Raw genomic sequence first — 27,666 nt, 5'->3', positions numbered from 1 at the left:
GGGAACAACCTGGGGCGCCTGAGCCGACTGGGCATGGCAAACTCACATCCATGCCCTGGCAGTGGGAAAACTGGCTACGGTGTTCATTAGAATGCTGAGTGGGGCTGAAATGTCCCCACAACATTAAAACTTTGTTGTGCTTTTTCTCCCCAAGGAAAGTTAAGAACAAAAAAGTTCTATAATCTGATATGTTGCATACTGATACTTTGTAGGAAAAGCTTTAAGACAAATAAGGAATTTGGATATCCTACTGAAATTTGTTGTAACGGGATTTGACCTGTACAAGATTCTAAATGACTATGGTTACTCCTACGCTGTTATTACTCTAACTGTATCTTCTTAGGGAGATACAGTTAATGGGTTATTTAGCCAACAGAAGTTTCATTCCCTTGTCTAATGGTGTTCTCAAAAGCAAGTCATTTGTCCCAACTTACAGACTGGCTTAGTTCCAAGGCCATTCCTTTTTAACATATTAGCACCATTAATTGGGAATGGATTCCATTAATAATTTCCTCCCCCTGCCCACTCCGTTCCACCCCCAATTAAATGCATTACTTATCCCATGAGAGCACCACCATGAAGGCAAGATGGACTTCTGCCATATTCAGCCCTCTGTTCTGTTTCCTCAGTACAGAATGTTCGGGTGCCCTCAATCCTGTAAGAAGAGTAAGACCAGGAAATCTCAAACCAAGAGGACAGTCACAAAAAGGCGAGAGAAGAGGCCTCCCTGAGGTAAGCCAAGAAGAGAGAGACTCACACTGCCAAAAAACAGGTTAGAGAACTTTCTAGTCCAGGAAGACAGGAAGTAAAATATATCTTGGAATCTGTGGGATTTTACTTCAGAGGCACATATTCATCTAAAGCAGACATTAAACTATATTGTACAAATATTTAACATGACTCCAATTTTTTTGCCAACTAACTTGCATATGAATAAAAATTAACTTTCATAAGTTATCAAACAAAATTTTTTACATTTATTTGAAACTTGAACATTTGTTATTTAGTATTAAATAATTATTAAAAATTTTTGATGTAAACATTATTGTGGTCATGTTTTTTAAAAATCATCTTATATAGACACAGACAGAAACATTCACGGAAGAAATAATATGATGTCTGGAATTTACTTTAGAATAACCTGGAGAATGAGGAGGGTGAAGATGAAAGACGACCAGTCAGAGCGAAAGACAGATAGCGGGCACTGGGGTTCATGACACTCTCCTGGTCTATCTCTGCATGTATCTGCAATTCTCCATAATACAAAGTGTTTTAAAATAAACACTGACATTTCAAGACCTAAGAAGTCAGAATGCATCAAATATGCTTTTTAAAAGGACAGTCAACTCCATGAATATGCTGCTTTTCAAAATGTTCTATTTCACGCTTTGAAAAGAAAATGAAAATCAAAAGGTAGTAAGACACCTTTAGGGGCTATAAGATGAGGAAATTCACCTGATGGAATTGTGTCTTATATAAGATCCACTACTGTGTGAGTCGCTCGTGGGATGGGTTGGGAAAAGTGATGAATCAGCTACAAAGAATGATGTCATCAATAGCATAATAAGTGGGAAATGCTGTTTAAGAAATCAAATCCCCATCAATTACAGATAATGTTATAATAAAGAAGTAGCCACTATGTTAAATATAATGGTGGCTACAGAAATAAAAAGATACAAATAAGAGTGCTTTATAGAAACATGGAGGACATTTTCTTTCCACCAGCTCTTCCCCACCAAAAAAGAATTAAATGGACCATTCAGCTACTGTCTCTTTTAAAGGCTCTATATTAAACAGTAAGTTGGTTGTGGCCTTTAAAAACACTTTGGGATAAATAAAATGAGTGATTAAGAAAGAATAATCCAAACGTTAGCTACACAACTTATAGGGCATCGAAGATTTGGTCTAGGAAAGCCATCCATCTCTCCACTAACCTGGGATTATCCTCATGAGCTGAGTCCCAAGCAACTCCCAGACTATCAGTATTCGCCCTGAGAGTAACAGAGTGTGCCGCACTATTCTGAATGTTCAGTAACCGTGATACTCATTTGGGCCAGGAGTGACATAGGCTTCTTTACTGTGTAGCCTGTGACTTTGCTGTCTTCTAAGATCCATCCCGGTTATCTGACCAAACTCTACTCTCTGGGAGAGAAAAGATTCTCAACAAGAGGGCGGCACCTGTCACCACTCCTGTTAATCATGAGACTATGCTCCATCCTTCAGGTGAGCTGGGGCTGGGAAAATGAGAACCACAACTCCACAGAACGTACAGTAGTCATGTGGCTCTTTCAACTAACACCTGGAAGTTCATTTCCTTTTCAATGTTATCACGGACCCTAACTCTCCTTCTCCCTGATTTCTACGAAAACATTCTGTATTTATTGCTTTTATGGTTTCTTATAGTATTTTCTGAAAATATTCTATAGAACACATTAAAATGTGAGATCACAATGCGATGATTTAAAGTATAGCTTATGTGATTATCTACCAAGCACATATGAATTAAAAGAAACGATTTTTAACATTTTATGGTAGTGTCTCGAGTATCTTCAATTATCTCAAGGAACATTCTAAAACAATTTGATCTTTTTGAACTTTGCAAAATCGAATGACCTGACGAACATCAACAAGATACCAGAACTTCTAAAAGGCTCTAGGCAAACAAATCAGTAGAAAGACAGGTGAGTGGAAGCCCAGGTAAAGGAGGCTCCTTCCAGGATGTTCTCAAAGTTTATGTCTGATCCAGGGTAACCTGCTTCCCCAAGACTCCCAAGGTGCAAGTCCCATCAGCACAAGCACCCAGGGGTGACTCGCAAGCGACACACTTCCAGGAAGAGTGTCCTCACTTCTCCAGCCTGTGTACGCTGACACATCCATCAGTACTGCTGAACTTCACAAAGGTATCGGGGACCCGCGAAGACATGAAAAAGGATGCTACTTGATAAGGACAAAGAAGAACGTTTGTTTCTAACTCTGACCAAAATATCAATATATATATGGTATTTTCCTAACACTGAAAGCAGAGCAAAGGAAGAAGTGAAATACTTTAATTCAATTTTCAAGTTGAGGCCCATAAATTTTTAAAATTACTAAATGTTTGTCATTTTCTACTGAGGAAACAGAAGAAAGGGATCTGATTTGCCTTGGACAAAAAAAAACCCCAAAAAACAAAAAGTGATATATTCAATACATAACATTCTGAAATCTTGATCACTGTACCTCTTTAAGCACAGCACAAACTGTAGCTGGTGCTACTTAACAAAAGCATTACCAGTTTCTTTTTAAAAAGCATTTCTTGAAACCAAGAACTAAACAAAAGAAATTAAAGCTGTAGAGAATGCTCCGACTTCAGAGGACTCATACTATACCGTGAATCGTGTCTGTCACCTGGAAACCAGAGTGCTCCAGGCACGATCGCATGGACAAGCCTGCAGCAGAGAACACATGCACATACAGCTAAAGTGGTACATTACCCCCCGTGCCCTCATGCCACCCCACAAAGACATTCCTTCCCAAGAGGGCTGGGCTGTGGTCACACCATCGTTCCAGGGACCAGAAATCTGTAATGGCTTCATGCGATAAATCCCAAACATTTAAGACTAGCAAGACAAAGACGCTTTGCATATGTCAAAATTAGACACGGTAGTCTGTGATTTATTTAGTTATCGAAAGAAGGCACCAAAGCAGGTATGGAAGGACTATAGAGAGTAATTTGGCAACCATCATTGGAGAGTATTAACTGAATACTAGGTTAGGCCAAACGGGAACACGCAATCCTGGGAAAATGTTTTACTTCCGAGAAGGAAGTTTTGACTACCTTAGAAAATAGACATAATTACATCATACTCAAAGTACCAGGGGATTTTTTTTAAAGCAGAGGAAACAAAACTACTTAAACTCATGATGACCCTAATACAAGGAGGAAAAAACACAGAATTCACAGTGTTCAGTTACCAGGGACATGTTCTCTCTCAGTCTCTTGGGACAGAGCAGGGCTCTTCATGATGGAGCATCAGGCAGACTGTCTGCACAGTAAGTGTGACCTTAGTTCCAGAAAGAAATGTTTGTCAGCAGTCAATTTCTCAGTAGCCAACAGCTTAATACTAACTATCTATGGGCTGTTCCATATTTTATCGTGGCTTAATTTTTAATTAAACTGGGGTTAAGAGAAAACAGGGAAGATAAGATTTTGTTTTCTGGATTCAAAAAAGACCGTGTCCCAAATTGTACTCTTTTGCATTACTAATACATATCTGCGTTGTGCCTTGATGCCTTTAATTTTATTATGGTTAGTACTCAAACAAGCACTAATATTAGCCTTCTATTACTCAAAAAACAAAACAAGAACATTTTCCAGGACAACACACAAGAGATCTTTGATGTGTATTATAAACGCTCATGCCTGTGAGATCAAATCTCTCCATTCATGCGCAGAAGGGATCAACACGGAGGCACTGTTCTGACAGAGGAAGGGACAAAGCGATCTTCTGAGACTTCTGCCAACTGGCACAGGTCACATTGAATGAACAATACGTACTGACATTGTGTCTTCCTCAATTCATGATAAATAAGCAAACTGGTTATTTGTAATCAGCCAAACTTGCTTCTTTGAAAAGGCTGCTACTGGACGCTGCAGAGCTCATGTTCCTTCCCAGTATCAGAAAGGAAAAAAATCAAGTTACATTTATAGCTAATTTTACCATTTCAGGCTCTCTTCTAGCAATTACATCTCTTTCCACAATGGCAAAGGCTAAACTAGTACTTCTCAAAACATCTATTCAACTCTCCTACTTCAGTTACAGGAGTTTTACAGTTGATTTTGGTTTTCATCATCTACGCAGCTAATGAAAAGAACCTCCTCCTCATTAAAATTAAAGCTAGCCTATGTGAAACAGACACTAAATTATATTGACATGTATTTCCTTATGTTTGATAATTTCCTACAAATACTGTCTAGTTGTTTTTCAAAGTTCTGTCTTATCTTGCTCATGTTCTCAAAAGGACCCATTCTGTCCCAACACAGGGCTTTTCATAAGCCCTCTAAAATTAACACAAATCGGGCCGGCCCCGTGGCTTAGCGGTTAAGTGCGCGAGCTCCGCTGCTGGCAGCCCGGGTTCGGATCCCGGGCGTGCACCGACGCACCGCTTCTCCGGCCGTGCTGAGGCCGCGTCCCACATACAGCAACTAGAAGGATGTGCAGCTATGACGTACAACAATCTACTGGGGCTTTGGGGGAAAAAATAAATAAATAAAATCTTTAAAATTAACACAAATCCTCAACAAAACCTCCAGGATGCAGGAAGCTGCTTATGGCTCATCTTATACAGAAACAAGGGCTGGAGGGGAGCCGTTTGTGGGACAGAAACTGTGGGCCGTACCCAACCGGAAGCTTTAACTTTGGCTTTCTGTACTTAATCCTCAGGGAACTGCACCAAAGAGCAGTCAGTTCACCGCCACTAAGGACACAGAGGAAGGCAGACATCCCACAGCATCAAGAGGGAGACAGTTGAGAAGCGTCTAATTACTATAAACCACATCACTTGTAAATGATTATAAATCGAAGGAATATTTCTACTTAGTATGTGAGTCTCACAGAGGTAAAAAATTCAAAAGCTTAAAACAAGGAGGAGAAAGGGAAAGAAGGGACGTACTAAACTAAACCAGTCTATCATGTAATTAAGCAAAACAGCAAAATATTCTGAGAAAACACATAGGTCTATCATTACGTGCAATCATCAATTAACATTTTTCAAGGAAGATGCTTATTCTAACCCCCCTCAAAGGACGCTACAACTGCATATGTTATATAGCCGAGCTGGGGGTACCGGCTCTGTCTGCAGACAGGCACGCACGTGTAGGGGGATGTGTGTGTGCTTTCCTCTCAAAGAGAGTAAAAGAAGGAAAGCATAACATCTGAGTTGTACTATATTTAATTCTGTCTTCAACCCATCCATTTATGAAAGAAATGTGACTTATTACTTGGGCTCCGTATTTGCTCAGCCACATCTCTTAATTAATGTAAATCCTGACAAGTTACTATCAATCTGGGAATTTTGTTGTGCTGGGAACAAAAGCCTCCTTGTAGCCTACAGACACCTCTCCTTTCAGTACAGTCCCGACTCAGAGGCGATCATAAACCAGCAATGTGATGGCACCCAGGTCCCCAGCAGAAAGATAAATAATAGATTGTTCAAAACTGAGTTGAAGATATTTGAAAGGGAATTACATTCGTGGTAAAATCCCTGGCACAGCGCTGTGAAAGCTCAGCTTCTACAGCACACAGCAACTGCTGCCTGGCCGGCATCTCACGGGCTCCACCGTCTGCCCCTCCTTCCCTTCACTCTCACTACAGTCATTTTGCAGAGTCCCTGAATCCGGTTCCCCTACTCGTGCTGTCAAAGCATCCACAGTGACCAACAGTCTACAATGGCCATTCGTGTCTGAAATTCAAACTGGCAACAAGTGCCCCTGGCTAAACCCTGAAAAACTTGGGAACCAAAAATATTTAAATTTGAGGCCAAAATATTTAAATTTGTTTAAATATCTAAATTTAAACATTAGATTTAATATTTACAGATATTTAAATTTAAATTTTAGGTTTTATAGTTTTAAGTTCAAACGTCAACAAAAAAAGTATACTTGAACTAAAGATTCAAGCAACTGAGTAATTATATTGAAAATACAGATTCCCACCTCTGAAGCAAAGGAACAGCTTTTTTCCCAACAAAACTAAGTTTCCTGTCTGACAAGCCGGCTATGAGACTGTCAGACATCTGTACGCCACCCACCTCGTAAGCCACTCGCTTCCCTTTCTACCCAACGTGCTTTCAAGCATAGTTTCCACCTTTCATCAGGAGATGTAGTTTCAGGAATGGAAACTAACACTTGCCTAAAAAAAAATATAATCAAGAAGCTAAACGTCACGTGTCCCCCTACAAATTAGAATTGTATGTAAAACATACTTCATTCTATTAGTTTCGTAAGCGTTAACTCCATTTTAAGTGGCTTTAATTACTCTGCTATTTTATTTTTCTGAGTTACCCAGTAGTCTTTTTTTCTTTTTAAAAAATAAATAGGGACACAGAATTCCTTTTTTTTTTTCTTTTTTTTTTTGGTGAGGAAGATTAGCCCTGAGCTAACATCCGTGCCCATCTTCCTCTACTTTATATGCGGGACGCCTGCTGCAGCATGGCTAGATAAGCGGTGAGTAGGTCCGGCCCCTGGATCCGAACCTGCGAACCCTGGGCCACCAAAGCAGAGTGTGTGAACTTAACCACTACACCACCAGGCCAGGCCTAGGACACAGAATTCTGTTAAAACAAATTCTATTTCCAGACATTGCTATTGCACTTAAGTACTCCCAGGTAATAATTCTAGACTGCTAAAGTTTCAAAAAACACAAAATATTAACCACTTATAGTGAATATCTATTCAGGAAAAGATAACTAAGTCACAGGCTGTACTGTAGCTGGCTTTTACCAAGTTACCTATCCAGTAACAGCAAATTCTAGAGCTATGCTGTCCAATGCAGTAGCTACCACACATGACTATTTCAATTAAAATTAAACAAAATTTAAAATTCCATTCCTAGGTCGCACTTGCCACATTTCAAGCGTTTGACGGTCACATGGCTGGCAACCAGCATCCTGGACAGCACAGATCCAGAGCGCTTCCCTCACCTCCATCACCACACCGCCGCCCTAGAGGGAGCACAGGGCCTGACGCCTGGCTTAGTCTAGCATCAGGAGGAGCGCACAGTGCACATTTAAAACGCTCCTATTTAAGTTATTAAATAGGAACAAAAGCCTCATACATTAGATTCAAACAAGAGTCTTGTATCACATGCAATTCCAGCAGCTGGTTAAAGTATTTAAAAAGTACCACTTAAATGAAAGCACACAAAATAAATGAACAGAAATGGGACTTAATTGTTACAGAATGTCAAAGACCTCAAAGAAAAAATGGCTAAAGACTGATCTCATTAAAAGTGCCAAAAAGACACTACTTGGGTATTTCAAAAACTGTGCTTTGAAACTGCAACTTTGTTATTAAATAAAGAAACCAAACTGCATGGTGAAGGCAAGAACGTTTTCCACTTGTGTATTATTAGTAAGGGGCTGTCAGGGTCAGCTGTAAGGCGGCTGTGGGCACCTAATGACAAAGGGGCTCAAGTTCCCTCAGCAAACTGCACACAACCTCAAACACGCTAACTTGTCACCAACACTTTCAGATCCTGACAGCTTTCACAGCTTGACAGGGTCGAGGAAAAACGATCCAGTGAAAAGGTTCAGTCACATTATGACAACTTTTTTAATGAATTAACATCTAGGGTGCCAATTTTAACTTTACTATTTCTAAACAGATAATCAAATTATAGACAGGGACGTGACCTGCTTCTTAGATCAGGCAGAAAGAGACTAGTCTTTAAAAAAGTTAAGTCAGAAAACTATTCTTTATTTCATGAAGATAAAAATGGGCCCCTCCAAAGAAGATTTAAGTGGATATCAAAATTCTACCACAGAGGGGCCAGCCTGGTGGCATAGCGGTTAAGTCCTCGAGGTCTGCTTCAGCCGCCCAGGGTTCCTAGGTTCAGATCCTGGGCGAGGACCTACTCACTGCTCATCAAGCCATGCTGAGGTGGCGTCCCACAGAGCAGAGCTATAACTCTACAACTACGATACACAACTATGTACTGGGGCTTTGGGGAGAAAAAACAAAAAAAGAGAAAGATTGGCAACAGATGTTAGCGTAGGGCCAATCTTCCTCAAAATAAAAACAACTCTACCACAGAAATATACTGACCAACCATTTGTATGTGTGGTCAGTAAAATGGTAAAATCATGGTATAAACAGTAAAAAAAAAATCCAGACATTTGGGATATCCTATAATTGCTTAAGACAATTTAACAAATAAGACACTTTAACTGAAAATTAGATTCAATTATTTAAGTAATATAAAAATTTGGAAAGATTATAAATCTAACAAATTCAGTTTTAAAGAAATCTCACAGGGAGGGAAGTAGTTAATAAATTCAGCTTCACTGAGATCACACTTGGTCTCCTGAGCCGACCCTGTAAAACTTTTTTTTGATTATGCTATGAAAACAATACCTTCTCCACATTAGAATTTCACTACCTAAGTCTGAGCTGAAAATCTCAATGTGTGGAAAATCCGAGCATCATCAAGCACTATTAAAAATTTAAACATTATACTTTCTCTGGAATATAAACCTGAGAATATTTGTACTAGTTTACTAATAAATAAGTAAAAACAGGAATTCACTTAGACTATAAACAAAAAACCAAGTTCTGCAGCCCAATTAAAACTAAAGCAATATATTTAAATAGCTTTAATAACACCACTAAAGTATTTAAAATCTCTTCGCATGTAATCTAGGAACGAGGATTAAAACTGTTAACAGGTCCCTCCCATCCCCAAGGAGCCTGCAAACTCACCATCTTCAAAATCGCTCCGTACAGCCGCAGGAGCACTTTCCGAGGCTCGTCACCAACGGTGGCCAGAGTGTCGGGTAAGGAGCACTGGAACAGCATATTACTGAGGCCACCTCTGTCGGAAACAAGAGGACAGTATCTGTATTTTGAAGGTAAGCTAAATCACTCTTCTTGGATAACTACCCATGAGAAGTCAGGATCCCACAAGCACTGTTCTCATCCAAATCTTCATTATTCTCTTAGGGTACTCCTAGCAACAGAAATGATTAACCTCACAGTTGTCAGACCAATTCCACAAGTCACATTAAAAACAGGAAATTCCCAATCTGTTCTTCTAGATTAGTGTTGGAGGAGAGATTTTTTAAATTGCATGTGTGCAGCCGCACGTGGCGTTTGCCCCTAGAGAGTGACAGGGACCCAAGGTAGCTCTCTTCAGCACTGGGAACGGGGGAAATCCCAGAGGCATTCCTTTATGCCCAGTTCTTCTGTGATCCAAAATTTCCATTATTTTCCCATAATTCCCAGGTTAAAATCTTGGGGCGATACTTAAGCCACCATCTCCAGGACTTTGCACTTGGAGTATAGTTCCAAGACCTATCCACTCCATGCCAATGTAGTAAAAACTTCTCAACCGATTTCGACTAACAGCCTTTTCAAAAAACTTGCAAAATTAACTGGTTATTGGAGCTTTCAGAGGAAATGAGAGACCTTCCACTCTGACTACCAAAGACAAGACACAAGTTACGGGGGTCATTTAAACAGGAAAGTAATAGCCGTGGGGACCAATCGCCTGCCTGGCTTGGAAATGATTAGGTATAGAGGAAGGTGAGTTAATGTAGGGACTGGAGTTCAGTGAAGGAGTACAAAAGCCTGTACAATGAGGAATGACAGACAAGAGGTGCCTCATCGGTAGCAACTTCAGAGTCCCTAAATCCTGCTCTTACCTAGTCAATACATCTTACGGAACTACTACGTAAGCAAAGCACTATGCCAGAAGCTAGGGTAACCCAAAACTGAAATATGCTCTGGTCCCTGCCCTCCAGAAACCTCTGCTCTAATGAAGACAGCAGACATAAAACCATAAGACAGAATGCAAAACCACAGGATAGTGTCTCAAGCTGTACGCTTCAGCAAACCCTGAGTCTACAGCTGCCTGTCAGAGGCATCAATATCATCTGGCAATATATGCGCAGCTTTTGGAGAAAAAGTTACCAGCAAATCGGACCACAGCTTTCTAGAATGACATCTCCTGGTCACAGGAGCCACCAGCCTCTTTCCCTGTCCCATCCATGAACAGTCGGTCTAGGCAAGCTACACTCCCAAAAGTAAGGCTAAAAGAGAAGTTAATTCACATCCTCATGCGCCCAGCAGTACAGGGATGATGAGCATACATTGACAAGCACTGCCAAGAAACACAGACCAAGAGAAACGGTTAGCTTGTGTAGGGAGGAGAGATAACAGGGAGAAGGTTTTATCTGGAGGTTAGTTAATGTTGCCATACTAACGTTAGCACAACCGTTTTGAAAGCCCTGCTCCTGGGGCAGACATTCTCCTCCCTGCCCTTGGGAAGAGAACTCAGACTGTATTCAGGCAGCCATGTGCCTAGCATCAAGATTGTATTTACCAGCTGCCTTTACAGCTGGGTGCGCCCACGAGACCAAGTGCTGGCAAATAAAATGTAAAAGAAAGTGTTTATGTGACTTTTGGTAAACCAATTTAAGACATGCTGTGCGTTGCCCCTTTCTTCCCAGTCCTCTGTCCTGTTGTTTAGAAAAGGAGACGACGGTGTGTCGATCCCTCAACTACTGTCTCTGAGCTCCAAATCCACACTTCAGTTTCCTGCTGTGATGCTGGGCTGGGACTCTGCCAGTTACCTGTCCCCTCATCAGTTACTCCCGGTCAGGTTCCGCCAGTGGGGCGGCGGAGGGGGGCTGGAAGGAGAGGAGAGACATGTTTGCTTGCTGCTCCTGTTTGCTTGCTGCTCCTGTCCGCGTGCTGCAATAGCAACCCGTCAGCCCAGCGATGGCAGCTGTTCCAGTCCCCACTTCTCTGGGGAACCCCAGAACCAGCCTCATGGCACCCTCAGGGGCACCAGCTCAGAGGTCTGGCCCCAGCTCCACAGGGGCACTCCTCAAGTTCTGAGATGCCAGCAACAGCCCAGCAGTGCCGTCTCCTTGGAGGTCGGGGTCCCAGCTCTGGGGCTCCTCCCCTGGGCTTCCAGGTTCCCATAACCCCAATCTTCCCTTTGCTGCCCCAGCCCCAGGCGTGGGGCTGCTTCCTGCAGTCCTTCTTTTAATCACTTCAGTGGTCCCTTTCGCTTCTTCAGTTCCCCAGCACCTGCTCACCCAATTCCCTACACTAAATTCTCTATGGGAAATGCCTCGTGTTGTTTCCATTTTCTGGCCAGGGTCCTGACTGGCACTATGGCCAGAGCTTTAGCAGCTCCTCAGATCGCGACAGTAAGGGCCACGTCCTAGGAATGGCAGAGCGGTTAGCTCAAAGGAGCCTGCATCCCCAGCAAGCCTGTGGCGCTGCCATACTTCTCGACTTCTTTAACACAAGAGGGAAATAAATTTCTGTGCTGTTTAAACCACTATTACTCCGGGATTTTCTGTTATAAGCAGCTAAACCTGGTACTAACTGATACAGCTTATCACCACATCCACTTACTCATGTTCTTCCCATCTGGAAACTCCTCCTTACTCTTCTTTGCCATCTAAAAACTACCTACCATTTAAGACTAAGTTCAAAGCCAACCTCCTCAAGAAGCTTCCACCATCTTCCCGGCTAGCTCCTTGAAGGCAGAGGTAATGCCTAACTTCCACTCTCAAGGCCCAGTGGCCCCTAACAGTGGATGCTCAATAGATTTTCTGAAAATGACAATAACCAGCAGCACTTTTGTCCCGGAGTCTCCCTTTTCCAAACTCCTCCCTGTTAAGTTTGATAACTGACTGACATTGTCCTCTAATTGATTTGATGGGTTAGTCTTGGCTCCCTAATTAGTCTGTAAGCTCCTAAGGGACAGTCTCATCCTCCTGGGGGAAGGCATCATGCTAAGAGAAAGACCACAGGCTTCAGAGACGGAGCCAGGGATCAAATTCCAGTTCTGCCACTTACTAGCTGTGTAATCTTGGGCACATCACTAAACCTCTCTGACCCTCAAATTCTCTCCTCTGTAAAGGCATAGTATTTCACTTAGTCATTGTAAGAGCTCAGAGCCCTTCTGCTAGAATGTTCTAAGTATTCGACAAGGATTAGCTCATCTCATCCTCCCAACAATCCTACAGGGTGGATGCTGGTACTGCCGCTACTTTATAGATGAGGAAACTGAGGCACAGAGTAAGGAAGTGGCTGAGCCACAATTCAAATGCTGGTGTATGGCTCTAGAGTCCTTGCTTTTAACTCTGATGCCGTGAGAGACAAGAGACAAAGCAGGAGAGCACCATGTGCCAGGTTAAATGCATAGTAGGTGCTGTGGGTGGCCCACGGTCAACCACAGAGCCTTATCTCAGGACTAGTCTGTACAAACTTGCATAAGACAAATGTCTCTGCTTCCCATGCTGCTGTAACATATGACCACAAACTTAGTGGCTTAAAACAATACAAATCTATTCTCTTACAGTTCTGGAATTTAAATGCCTGAAATGGGTCTTATGGGGCTAAAATCGAGGTGTCAGAGGGCTGTACATCAAGAGGATATACCGCATTCCAGGAAACACATACAAAATAACCAAACAGATTCTGATTGAGCTGAAGAACTTCAAGGAACAGAGGTTACTAGGGAGGAATGAGGAGTCAGTGTCTAATGGGCACAGAGGTTCAGTTTGCAAGATGAAAACGTTCTTGAGATGGTTGCTGGTGATGGTTGCACAACAACGTGAGCATACTTAATGCCACTGAGCTGTACACTTAAAGATGGTTAAAATGGGGGCCAGCCCAGTGGCACAGAAGTTAAGTGTGCGCACTCCGCTTCGGCAGCCCGCGGTTCACCGGTTCGGATCCCGGGCGCGCACCGACACACCGCTTGTTAAGCCATGCTGTGGCGGCGTCCCATATAAAGTGGAGGAAGATGGGCATGGACGTTAGCCCAGGGCCAGCCTTCCTAGCAAAAAAGAGGAGGATTGGCATCGGATGTTAGCTCAGGGCTGATCTTCCTCACACACACAAAAAAATGTTAAATGGTAAATTTTATGCTGTGTATTTTTTATCACAATTTTTTAAAAAAAGAAATGATGTACTAACCCATGCTACAATGTGGATGAATCTTAAAAACATTATGCTAAATGAAAGAAGCCAGTCACAGAAGACCACACATTATATGATTCCATTCACATGAAATATCCAGAACAAGGAAATCTATAGAGACAGAAATTAGATGAGAGGGTGCCTAGGGCTAGAGCAGTAGAGGGGTCCTGGGGATCCTGGGCTAAAGGGACAGGGTTTAAGCCATAGAGATCTAAAGCACAGTATAAGGAACACAGACAATAACATTGTACTATAATTATGTAATGTGATAAATACAGCAACATCAGCAATCATATTATAATCTATAAATGTACCAGAATAACATGTTGTACACCTTAAACTTAATGTTACACATCAAATTTATTCAATCAAAAAATAAATAAAAGGGACAGGATTTCCTTTGGAGACGATGAAAATGTTCTAAATTGATTGTGGTGATGGTTGCACCTACCTGTGGACACACTAAAAACCACTGAATCATACACTTCAAATGGGTGAACTGTATGGTATGTGAAATGGTGCTGGCCCCGTGGCGTAGTGGTTAAGTTCAGCATGCTCTGCTTTGGCAGCCCTAGTTCGTGGGTTCAGATCCCAGGCACAGACCACTTGTCAGCCATGCTGTGGTGGCAACCCACATATAAAATAGAGGAAGACTGGCACAGATGTTAGCTCAGGGTGAATTTTCCTCAACAACAAAAAAAAGGAAAAATTACTTTTTTCCTATGTAATGATTTTTTCTTCATTAAAAAATTTGAATGTGCTTCTATGGAAACAATCTTTCCCAGATGTAAATAAAAGTCATATTTAAGAATTTTTTTAAATAGCTTATTTGAAAGATAAGTAATCAAGAGTATCTGGGAACCTCCGCAAGAGTAAAGACTTATTTCCCCAAAGGCAAATTAGTTGTCCACCACAGTTAAAGAATAACAGAAAGCCAAGGGAACCCAAGGCTCTGGTTTTGCCCAAAGTAAGTCGCGAAGCAGATGGAAGGTGTGGAGACAGAAGGATCCAAGTAATCTTCACCTTTCTCCCCAACTTACCGGAATCGCCCTGCCACCTTTCTTCCCAACTTACCGGAATCGCCCAGTCATAGCCAACACAGGCTTCCGGCTACCAAGCAACAGGACAGGCATGGCACCAGCGAAAAGCCTGGTTTTCCTTCCTGTCACATACTCTTGGAAAGCTCAGCCACAGCAAGAGCAAACAGAGGAACCACTGTTCTAAGTTGCGTAACTCAATTCGAAGTTTACCCCCGCCCTCCTAAAGAAGGCAGGCAGGCCAGCTTGGCTAGAACCCAGCCCACGACCTGGAAATCCCTCACCGCTTGTATTATCTGTAGCCTCTGTTGCTCAATAGTCCCTAGCGGAAGGAAGTAAACCATCAATTATTTTTTAGTGACAGTCACAATAAATGAAAATAGGTCATTGTCACAGATGACCCAAAAACTGTGAGAAACCACCTAGAAAAAAGCCAGTTACCAATGAGCCAAATAATATGACTAGGAACAAGATAGGTTGGGAAGACATGCCACAGAAACGGTAACAAAAATACAACAGCCCAAGGTACCGTATAATTTGTCAAGAATATTCTCTTAAGTAAAACCCGAGGAACTCTTAAGGATTTCAAAGAAGTTTGAAACTACACACTTTTTACCATCTGGTAGAACAGCTTTATAATAAACATACATGTCATAATTAAATTTAGGAGGCACGAGATACTCATGTAAGCAAAATATCAAATAAAATGAAAACAACATTTATTTCACATTCAACACATGTCAGCAACCCTTGGCAAGTAGCAGGCTGAAAAGAGCAGAAGTCGCTGCTGGCAGGGATGCCAACCAGCACCTTCCTGATCTAGCAGAGTGGGCATCACTAGTCTCCACCCCACGGGGCTCGAAAACAATACCAAGGGAATATCAAGCAGAATAAAGAACTTCTTGTAATAGATTGTTAATCAGATATGAAAATAATCATGCCTATTTCTCCTGATATACAGCTAATCAAGAATTAACTAAGAATAGGGGGCCAGCCCGGTGGCACAAGCGGTTAAGTGCACGCACTCCGCTGCAGCGGCCTGGGGTTTGCTGGTTCGGATCCTGGGCGCTGCTCGGCAAGCCATGCTGTGGCGGTGTCCCATATAAAGTGGAGGAAGATGGGCACGGATGTTAGCCCAGGGCCAGTCTTCCTCAGCAAAAAAAGAGGATTGGCAGATGTTAGCACAGGGCTGATCTCCTCACAAAAAGAATAAATAAATAAAAATAAAAATAAAATAAAATTAAAAAAAACAAATTAACTAAGAATAACTTGACTCATCAATGACAGCACACACACAATTTGAAAAAATGTGCAAAAAACAAAAAAAGAACAAACCCCAAACTGAAGAACCAAATGGCTAACTGGCTTATATGCTAAAGAAAATGAGTTGTGAAAATGGAGACACAGGGCCTGACACGGTGACATAGTGGTTAAGTTCCCGTGTTCCACCTTGGTTGCCCAGGGTTCGCAGGTTCAGATCCCAGGCGCAGACGTACATACCACTCATCAAGCCATGCTTCGGCAGCATCCCATATATAAAGTACAGGAAGATTGGCACAGATGTTAGCTCAGTGACAATCCTCCTCACCAAAAAGAGGAGGATTGGCAACAGATGTTAGCTCAGGGCCAATCTTCCTCACCGGAAAAAAAAAAAACGGAGCCACAAAGCAGTTCCTTAGCAGCACAGTGCTGCTCTCATCACATTCAAGATCTACCTACACACCACAAGAACAAAGAACTTAGGTGACCTGGGTGTGTTTTTAAAAACTCAACTAGTTTTATCAGTTTTGCTGAAGCAACTAAAGTAGACTGCTTATAACATCTATTAAATAGTTTGACTTTCGGATTTTAGAATATATGTTCCAAAATCATGTTCACATGAGTCTGAAAGACCCAAAAAATAAAAAAGAATAACTAGTTACCCAAATTCTGTCATTAAAACATAACCATTTTGAATATTTTGGTATTTTTTTCTTGTCATTTTCCTAAGCTCCTTCTTCCTACTTCTTTCTTTTTATTAAAATTGGGATCATACTGAATATATTGCTCTATAATGTTCCTTTTCCACTTATATATGAGCATTTTCCATCAACTCAGCATTAAAAACATGATTTCTTTTTTTTTTTTTTTTATAATTTTATTTATTTTTTTCCCCCAAAGCCCCAGTAGACAGTTGTATGTCACAGCTGCACATCCTCCTAGTTGCCGCACGTGGGACGCAGCCTCAGCACGGCCGGAGAAGCGGTGCGTCGGTGCATGCCGGGATCCGAACCCGGGCCGCCAGCAGCGGAGTGCCTGCACTTAACCAATAAGCCACGGGGCCGGCCCCAAAAAACATGATTTCTAATCATGCATAGAATTTCATCTTAAAGATACAGCATGGTTTAGCAATTGCCTACTACTTAGAGATACTGCATTTTCCATTAGAAGTTTTTCCATATAGAAGTTTTACTTCTATGCATAACTCTGTATTATGTATACCTGTATGTCAATCTGTACGCACAATCTGATGAGATCCTTTAGTTAAAGTTGGGTTTTCTTGGCAAAAGGGCATTAACATGTTAAAATTTCTTGATGCCGGCTGCCAAAGCGTCCTACAAGAGAGCTGCACCCACTCCCTCTTCACCCATCAGTGATGTCAGAACTCCCGTCTCATATCTCTGTTGACTTTTCAATCAGTGAGAACTTGATATATCAAAATATAATTTTTAAAAACATTAATTGCTAGTGAAGACAATTTTTTAATGCTTCGAGGAAACAGTTTAAGTCTACAATATACATAAAATTAACAAATGGCATGAAATATTTTAAAGTTAAAAAACTGTTGCAAAGGAAATATTTGTAGGTACAACAATATGGAAAAAAAGTTCAAATAAACAACAAAACGTACTGAGAGTTAGCAACTTTATCTAAATGGATTTCTTGAAGATATGCCTTAGTGATTCTATGCTAAGTAACTTCTCCCCAAATTGATAAGTGTACTACATACAATTAATCACTAGGAGGAGAAAAGAAAATTGGAAACTGTAAAATAGCAGATAATCTAAAAATTTAGTTGACCCAAAAATGAGTCTAAGATACTGTGTCACAGTAGGCAACTTCTCGATTAACAATTAATTTTAAAAGAACCCTGGCAAACTCCACAAAGTCATTTCAAAGCAAAACCACTCCATAAAACTAAGATCAGGCATCTGATGCTACTTCCTCTCAAAGTTCCATACAGCAAGAAATATCATCACGCTGTCTCAGTGTGAAAGGTCTTCTTGGAATAGAAGCCTAGATGACAACAGGTTCCTTTTGGTCAAATGTGAACCAAAATGTTTCAAAACACAGAGGATTATGAATCCTCCTGTATGTGAACTGTTCTGTTACAAGTACACCTATCATGAAAATGCTCTGATGCTTCCGCAGTTACTCTGAACACACAAGTTCTAAAAGATTTTAACATTCTGATCTAAAGAGCTTGTTTCAGAATAAAACAGAATTTTAACACCAATTCAGAATGGTTTTTTTTTTTTTTTTTTTGGTGAGGAAGATTAGCCCTGAGCTAACATCGGATGCCAATCCTCCTCTTTTTGCTGAGGAAGACTGGCCCTGGGCTAACATCTGTGCCCATCCTCCTCTATATAAGATGCCTCCACAGCACGGCTTGATGAGTGGTGTGTCGGTCCACGCTCGGGATCCAAAACTGCGAACCCCGGGCTGCCGAAGCAGTGCACCTGAACCCAACCTCTACGCCACCAGGCCAGCAGAATGGGCATTTTTAAGCATACACTTTGGTGGCATTAAGTATATTCACATTGTCGTGCAACCATCACCACCATCCACCTCCAGAACTCTTTTTATCTTGTAAAACTGAAACTCTGTCCCCATTAAACACTAACTCTCCATTTTCCCCTCTCTCAGCCCCTGGCAACCACCAGTCTATTTTGTCTCTACGAATCTGACTACTCCGGGGACTTCACAGAAGTCGAATCATACAATATTTGTCTTTTTGTGACTGGCTTATTTCACTTAGCATAATGTTCTCAAGGTCCATGTTGCAGCATGTATGAGAATCTCCTTTTTTAAAGCTAAATTATATTCCATTGTGTATAAATGTGATATTTTGCTTATCCATTCATCCATCAAAAACTTCTATATACATTTAATCATTTGGAAAAGGATTCATAGCTTGGTGAGTCAGCTCAGTGCTCAGACAACGATAAACTGAGGAACTGCCTGCTCCAGAGAAACCTTTAACACAAAGATTGTCATCTGCTAAATTAAGATGGGAAGTTCCCTGGTCTGCCTCTAACCAACTGTATTTTGCTGAAAAGCAAAAAAGCCACTGAAACCCTGCAAACTGTCCACAAGTAACCTGGCATCAAGCCCAGCACACGGGACTCAGTCTCCCCAAGGCTTACGGCCTGGATCCAGGACTTGCAACAGCATCATCTAAAAGTTGAAAGGACTGGAAAGAAAACAAAATTCACAACATAACCAGTATCTCAGCAGGAAAATGATCCATAGGCACACAGGACTGGATACATGGAAAAGAGAAAACAGCATAATACCAAAACAGCTACTGAATTTAGACAGCAAATGAAGCAAAAGAAAGGGGATTTTTGCAAAATTTTTTCTAACCATCCAAAACCCAACTTGCAACAACCATGGCTCAGGTGGAAAAAAAAAAAAAAAAAATCAGTCAAATGACAGCATCAATACACAGTCATCAGGAATAGGGGCCTTACCCCCAAGCCTAGAGGCAGAGTGGAGAGAAGAGCCTTCGATCCACAGAATGCTGGCTCCGCACTAACACCTGTGTGACCTTTGAGCAAGTTACCGGATGCCTCGAAGCCTGTTTTCTCACCAGAAAATAACGCAGCAGCATCTGATAGGGGTTTTTGTGAAGATTACATCAGAGGTCAGCTGCTTATTAACTGCAAAGCCAAGGTTAATTTTTAAGAACATGCCAGAGGGATGAAACAGAAAAGCTAGTCTTCAGTCCTCTACTCCAGGACTGCTCAACCCCAGCTCTGTTGACATCTGGGGCCTGATAATTCCGCTGGGGGAAGAGGAGGAGGCTGCCGTGTGCACTGTAGGATGTTTACCTTAGCATCCCTGTCCTCTACCCACTAGATGCCAGTAGATGCCAGCAGTACCACCACCACCACCAATCGCAACAAACAAAAATGTATCCACAAAATACACTGATGCACACCTGACATTTATATGTTATAAACCAATGTGACCTCAATTTAAAAAAAAAACGTATCCAGACATTACCAAATGTCCCTCAGAAAGTGTTCCTAAAATACCCATTTCAAGCCACTACCCTTAGCATCCTTGGAACATAAACGTGTCTGCTTACTCTTCCCACCTGGAAGGTCCTTCCACCATTCAGAGTTCAGGGGTGTTGCCACTTTCTCCTTAAAGTGCTCCACATCCGGGCCGGCCCCGTGGCTTAGCGGTTAGGTGCGTGCGCTCCGCTACTGGCCGCCCGGGTTCGGATCCCGGGCGCGCACCGACGCACCGCTTCTCCGGCCATGCTGAGGCCGCGTCCCACATACAACAACTAGAAGGATGTGCAGCTATAACACACAGCTATCTACTGGGGCTCTGGGGGGGAAAAAAAGGAGGAGGATTGGCAATAGATGCCAGCTCAGAGCCAGTCTTCCTCAGCAAAAAGAGGAGGATTAGCATGGATGTTAGCTCAGGGCTGATCTTTCTCACAAAAAAAAAAAAAAAAAAGTGCTCCACATCCCTTCTAGCTCACACTGACCCCCCAAGCCTGATTTTTTATTGTTTCATCATCAGCCTCTGGGCTACTGTGATATTCAACAAAAGGAGTACTGGGCACAGTGAGATGTGTAAATATGTTATGAAAGACCTGAAGATTACAATCTCACTGTGGATGCAAAATAGACTCATGGAAAGCTCAAGATGAGCGCTGTCCTAGTGCAGTACCAGATTCTCCGCCTGCTGACAGAGGATACTGAGATCAGGGGGAGGCTAGGCTGGGTGCCAGGGCTCCACTGGACGGGAAAACCAGGAAGGAGAACGAGGGCATCAGTATTGGAGCTGGACAAGCCAAGAGACGAGACTGAAAAAAAAACTCCTGGAACCAATAAGCAATTAGAGCAAGGTCACAGGATACAAAGTTAATATACAAGAATATACAATGAACAAGTTGAAATTAAAAATACATTACCATTTACATTAGCAACCAAAAAATGAAATACTTAGGTATAAAGCTAACAAAATATGTACAGGAGCTATATGAGGAAAACTACAAAACTCTAATAAAAGATATCAAAGAAGAACTAACTAAATGGAAAGATATTCCATGTTTATGGATAGGAAGACTCAATATTGTCAAGATGTCAGTTCTTCCCTACTTGATCTATAACCAAAATCCCAGCAAGTTATTTTGTGAATATCAGCAAACTGATCCTCAAGTTTATATGGAGAGGCAAAAGATCCAGAACAGTCAACACAATAGTGAAGAAGAACAAAGTTGGAGGCCTAACACTACCCGACTTCAAGACTTACTATAAAGCTACAGTAATCAAGACAGTGTGGTATTAACAAAAGAACAGACAAACAGATCAATAGAACAGAATGCAGAACCCAGAAATAGACCCACATAAATACAGTCAATTGATCTTTGACAACAAGGAATGGCAATTTAATGGAGAAAGGACAGTCTTCAACAAATGGGGCTGAAACAACTGGATATTCACACGCCAAAAAAAATGAAATCTAGACAGACCTTACATCCTTCACAAAAATTAACTCAAAATGGATCATAGACCTGAATGTAAAATGCAAAACTATAAAACTAGAAGATAACATCGGAGAAAATCTAGATGATCTTGGGTACGGCAATGACATTTTAGATACAACACCAGAGACACAATCCATAAAAGAAAAAATTGATAAGCTGGACTTCATTAAAATTTAAAACTTCTGCTCTGTGAAAGACACTATCAAGAGAATAAGACGACAAGCCAAAAACTGGAAAAAAATATTTGCAAAAGACACATTTGATAAAGGACTATTATCGAAAATATACAAAGAACTCTTAAAACTCAACAATAAGAAAATGAACAACCGGATTAAAAAATAGGCAAAAGACCTAAACACACACTTGATTAAAGAAGATGTACAGATGGCAAGTAAGCACAAGAGGAGCTGCTCAACATCATATGTCATCAGAGAGTCGCAAATTAAAACAACGAGATGCGACTACACACCTATCAGAATAGCCAAAATCCAGAACACTGTCAACACCAAATGCTGACGAGGACGTAAACAACAGGAACTCTCACTCACTGCTGGGGGAACGCAAAACGGGACAGCCACTTTAAAAGACGGTTTGGCAGCTTCTTACAAAACTAAACATGCTCCTGCCATCCAATCCAGCAATCACACTCCTTGGTATTTACCCAAAGCTGAAAACTTATGTCCACAGAAAAATCTGCACGTGGATGTTTATAGCAGCTTTCTTCATCATTATCAAAACTTGTAAGCAACCAAGATGTCCTTCAGTAGGTAAATGGATAAACTGTGGTCCATCCAGACAACGGATTCAGTGCAAAAACGAAACATGCTGTCAAGCCAGGAAGAGACAGGGAGGAAACTTAAAGCATATTATTAAGTAAAAGGAGCCAATCTGAAAAGGCTATATACCGTATGATTCCAACCACATGACATTCTAGAAAAGGCAAAGCTATGGAGACAGCAGAAGCATCAGGGGTTGGGGGAGAGAGAGGTAAATAGGCAGAGGACTTTTAGGGCAGTGAAACCACAGTCATGCGTCACTTGACAAGGATATGTTCTGAGACATGTCGTTAGGCGATTTCGCTGTTGTGCGAACATCAACGTGTACTTATACAAACCTAGATGCTATAGCCTACTACACACCTAGGCTACGTGGTACTAATCTTATGGGACCATCATCGTATATGCGGTCTGTCGTTGACCGAAACATGGGTGATAATGATGTGTCACTGTAGGTTCACCGACTGTAATTAATACACCACTCCGGTGTGGGGGGGGAGGGGTCAGTAGTGACAGAAGTTGTGGGGAGATGTGAGAACTCTCTGTATTTTCTGCTCAATTTGGCTGTGAATATAAAACTGTTCTAATTATTAATTTTTTAAAAAAAGAAGTAAGGCTACTTAAGGGACCAAATTTTCATAGCAAATAGTAACAACAAAGTGTAAATGAAACTTTATCTTGAAAAATGAAACTAAAAATTATTTATGTTCTTATAGGTAACATAATTTAGGTTACAAATACAACTATGTACATGAAAAGGAAATCAGGTAGAGAGTTTTGGCATAATTTTTCCAAAAAACTTTATGATGACACCATAAAACACAATTCACTCCCTACTTGACTTTTACTGCATAATTTTGCAAATATACCTAAGAATTTTGCCAGTCTTCTCAAGGACTTCTGTCTTTTGATATTTAAATGATTCTATTTTGAAGGGCTGTGTGGTATCATCCTCCTCATCAATTGTCAACTGTTAGAGGGTTTCTCTGGGGGACATAATATGTCAATAGATGTGTGTTAAACTTTTAACAGTTCTCAAACATTTCTTTCATCAAACTTCATGAAATCTTGCATCTTTCATAAGATTTGCAATTTCATTTCACAAATGATTGTGACTTTTATCAATCAGCAATAAGAGTGATAATAACAAACCCTTGACTTGACGGGCATGGACAGAAGCTAGTGTTAGTTAGCTGCGATAGCTGGGCATGAACAAGATTTTCAAGTGGTCAGTTCACTGATGACAATTTTCATCTTTCCTTACATCACTCATAGCTGGAGGGACTCAGGCAAACAAGAGTCTGATTACAAAGCCCCGTTATCACATTAGGAGGATAGCAAAGAGGCCGATTTAAACTAAAATCCAGTGCCTACTGCGAGTCATTTTATTGCTGGAGATACAAAGATGAACGTGACACACCCTCTAGGAATTCAACCTAACAACAGAGTCCAACGAATAAACACACACACAAATGTGGCATGAAAGTGTGTATGTATGAAGCCCTACAGAAGAAACATAAATGAGGAAGAAATTAATGCTGTCTGGTTCTCTCTGAGTTAGGCCTTCAGGGAGGAATTTTAAAAGCAGACACCAGGCTGCCAAGCAGTGTGTGGGAGCAAAGAAAGCCCTGGAAACTGAAAACACAAAGCTCATTGAGGAAATGCAGGACCCAGTGTAACTAGCTCACAGTTGCTGCTGGTTAGGGGGAAGGAATGATTTTAAAGGAGTAACAAGAAAAGAACCACTCTAAAAAGGGAGGCTGGGCCCAAGTTAGAAGCATGCAAACAAGTTTGGATTTTATTCTCTAGCTACAGGGAGCCACAGCAAACTTTTAAACAAGGGAGTAACGACATCTGAGAACTACCTGGCAACTGGACATAAAATGGATTAGAGGCGGAACCCGAAGCTCCAGGATACCCACAGGCGCCTCCTGTTAACAGGGTTTCAGCAAGGACAGCGGACCTGGACTCCTGGCCTCAGAAGCAGCCAAGGGAGGAGACAGTAGGTGTGGACTCAAAAGCAGTTCACCAGGTCTTAGTTGCTACTGCATGCAGAGGAGGGGCTTCTGGAGGAATGCAAAGAGTGAGAAATGATCCTGGGGCTCCCGCCAGCTGCAGCTAAGAACTCAGTGAGGGAAAGCAGGAGCAGCATATTCCAGGGTGGGCAGGGGCAAAAGGGTTAAATAAATGTGGGACGGACTGGATGGACTGGGATCTGATAAACTGCTGCAGATGGACCAGCACTCAGCAAAGAGCTGGGGCTGGATAATCAGGTCAGGAAGCATCAGGAACGTGACGGCTAGAGCTGTACTAAATGCAACGCCCATGGAGCCCCACGGAATTTCAACCAAAAGGAGGCCCCTTCCTCACTCTGAACTGCCTCTTTTGCCCCTTTTTTTAAGCTACGAATCACCCACTTTCCCATGTCCTAAATCAACTCTTTTCTCCTTATTAAACTCATTCCATAACCACATTCTATTCCAGAAAACAGGACTGAGAGGCAATGCATACCATACGACATTATTTTAAAAAGTCCTCTAAACCAAAGGAACGCTGTCTTCCAAGATGACTAATTCCTGGAGAAAAGAAACAAAACATCCTTAAGGTTTTTAGGATGACGAATTGGAGTAAAACACAAAGGTTTAACTGATGAGTGACACTTCCCAGAAAAGGTTCACAAAAATGTCTTAAGGCTGGATCCAGGGTGTCCAAACGTTTTCATAGGCAACAGGTGAGAGCAGTGGCGCAGGAGACGGCTACCAGAGATCTGGTAAGTCAGGCTCTGACGTCAGCACATAGCCACTGACCTCAAGTAAGTCACTGCCCTCCAGGTTCTCCATTTTACAGACAGATGATTACATGGTCCAGAACGATCTCTATCACCCTTCTCGCTGAGAATTTTCAGGTCTAACTAAATGTGACAGTTTTGAAGACAGTTTCATTTAAGAAATAAAAGTTTCGATAGGCAATTCAGTGAGTATTTAAATACCTGTGGTTTTCTTTTCTGTTTCCTACTTTTTGCCTCTCCCTGCTCATAAGGATTTCTGTGAGAGAGGCCAGAGGCACAAAAAAGCAGGGGAGTTCAGTAAATTCTGCTGCATTTGCAGCTCTCGTGAAAGACGAGGCACAGAAAAGGAATCAAATGACTAAAATTGGATTTGGGGATTATCGGTGGCAGCCAGCCAGCCAGTTTCTTGATACAGTCATGTGTCGCTTAATGACAGGGATACCTTCTGAGAAATTCCTTGTTAGGTGATTTAGCCTTTGTGTGAACATCACAGAATGTACTTACACACATCTAGATGGTAGAGCTTACTACACATGTAGGCTAGATGGTACTAATCTTATGAGATCACCGTTGTATATGTAGTCTCTTCTTGACAGAACCCTCGCTACTCGACACAACTGTATTGCACTCAACCTGGTCAGCCAGTTAAAAGAAAATCAGCAGAAAAAGACAACACATTTTAAAGGTCTAAATGGAAAGACGCGGGCCGCCCCGTGGCTTGGTGGTTAAGTGCGCGCGCTCCGATGCTGGTGGCCCGGGTTCGGATCCCGGGCGCGCACCGAGGCACCACTTCTCCGTCCATCCTGAGGCCGAGTCCCACATACAGCAACTAGAAGGATGTGCAGCTATGACATACAACTATCTACTGGGGCTTTGGGGGGAAAAAATAAATAAATAAAATCTTTAAAAAAAAATAAATGGAAAGACGCAAGCTAAATGTTGAACGGTTATCTCATGGGAACCGAGCGGCAACAAAGATCAAGGGAGTCTTTGTTTTCCTGTTAAGTCTGAATATGTACACATGCATTTTTTGTAATTTAAATTTACGGTGAAAAATATTTTAACTTAACGAAAGGGAAAAAAGTCTTCCTACCTTACTCTTATTCTTGGAGCCACACCTTCTAGCTTTGGCTACTAATACACCTACATGTCTGAACAGTGTTGGTGGGGAATGAGCAAAGGTCACTCCTTGACCACTGAGAAGTGACGCTTGCAGAGAGAAAAAAATCAAATCGTGGACTCAACTACAAGTTATAAGTGATGTTCTTTTAAAGCCAGCCACATCCCTCCTTCATTGAAGGCGTTTCTAAACCTCAAAGAGACTTTCTAGACATATTTTAAGCTTCTGGACAAAACTTACTTGGTGACTGAATGGTACTGTTCTCCTTGAAAGCGACCTGTTTTCCCAGGACACTGATATTGTTTCAACAGCCCGCCTTCTGGCAGGTCTTGGGCGGCTGCGGGGCCCGCTGCGCGGGATTCGGCCTGCATTTCACAAGGGTTCGGGAAAGGAGTCTTTCTCCCGCCCGGTACCCCCGGTCCGGCCCGCGCCCCCGCCCGCAGGCCCCGCCCCCGGCCCGCAGGCCCCGCCGGCGTCACCTGACCGGCTAGCGGCTGGTGGCGTCAGCCCGCACCCCCCGGAGCGGCGCCGCCACCGACCTGATGACACTGATGTGGAACTGGTCCTCGCGAAGGCCCCTCCAGGCGCCGGGCAGGAACTCCTTGCACCACAGATAGGCCCTGCGCCGCGTCCGGGGCTCGGGCTGCTCGTCGGCCGGGGGCGGCGGCGGGGGCAGCGCGAGCGGCGGCGGCGGCGGCGGGGGCAGCGCGAGCGGCGGCTGCCGGCCGCCCAGCGGCTTGGGCTCGGGGTCGCTGGCGGCGTCGCGCTGCTGCCCCACGCCGGGCGCCGGGGCCGCGCTGCCGCCGCCGCAGCTCAGCAGCAGCCCGAGCGGCGTGGGCTCCGCCTCGTCCCCGTTGCAGAACTTGGTCTTCATGCCGGGCAGGGGGCCGAGGAGGCGCGGGCGGCCGCAGCGCGAGAGGGCGAGGCTCAGGGTCCGGCCGGGCGCCCCCCTCCCGGAGGCCGGGCGCGAAGGCCGCTCGCCGGCTCGCTGAGGGGGCGGCCGGGGACGGGGGCAGAAGCGGCGGGCGGGCGCGGGGCGGCGGCGGCGGCTGCACGGAGACGCGGACGCGGGTCAGCTACGGCGGCGGCGGCGCTCGCTCCTATACCGCCGCCGCACGAGGAGCGCCGCGTCACAGCCCGCCCTCGCGCTCGCCGCTGATTGGCCGCCGCCGGCCGGCCCTGCGCATCACAACCGCCGCCTCCCTCGCCATGCCGTCTTCCCATTGGCCCCGGCGCGCCCCCCGCCCCGGGCGCTGCGGCCGCGGGGGGCGGGGCCTGCGGGGGCGGGGCGTCGAGCCGCAGCCCGGGGTCCTGGGGATGGAGGGGAGCGAGCGCGGCGCGGGGCCGCCCCCGGAGCGGGCGGGAACCGGGCGGGGGCTTCTCCCAAGCCTCGGGGGACCCGGGGCTGGGCCTTGGGGCCCCGAACTTTCCTTAGACCCCTGTGCACCCCAGGACATTGGAGGCCGGGGCCTGGCGG

At 43.3% G+C, this 27,666-nt stretch overlaps 1 protein-coding gene across 7 annotated transcripts in view; it reads right to left on the bottom strand.

Moving 5' to 3' along the window:
- The window catches only part of CHKA (choline kinase alpha), a 53,558-nt gene extending 26,331 nt beyond the window's left edge, over window positions 1-27,227 (bottom strand). For 3 of the 7 annotated variants that reach the window (XM_058526221.1, XM_058526223.1, XM_058526224.1), the window contains exons 1-2: window positions 26,729-27,224; window positions 9,458-9,569 (exon numbers count right to left, since the gene is read on the bottom strand). In XM_058526221.1, coding sequence (XP_058382204.1) covers window positions 9,458-9,569; window positions 26,729-27,063 — 447 coding nt within the window. In that variant the 5' untranslated portion in view covers window positions 27,064-27,224. Of the gene's footprint in view, window positions 1-9,457; window positions 9,570-26,728 lie in introns of all 7 variants that reach the window. The other 4 variants (XM_058526225.1, XM_058526226.1, XM_058526227.1 and 1 more) reach the window with 3 other exon arrangements.
- Between the last annotated feature and the right edge of the window lie 439 nt (window positions 27,228-27,666).

Source organism: Diceros bicornis, chromosome 31 (assembly GCF_020826845.1).
Source record: "Diceros bicornis minor isolate mBicDic1 chromosome 31, mDicBic1.mat.cur, whole genome shotgun sequence".
Classification (NCBI taxonomy): Eukaryota; Metazoa; Chordata; class Mammalia; order Perissodactyla; family Rhinocerotidae; genus Diceros; species Diceros bicornis.
Note: the sequence above shows the minus strand (reverse complement) of the source record. Positions and strands in the feature narration are given on the sequence as shown.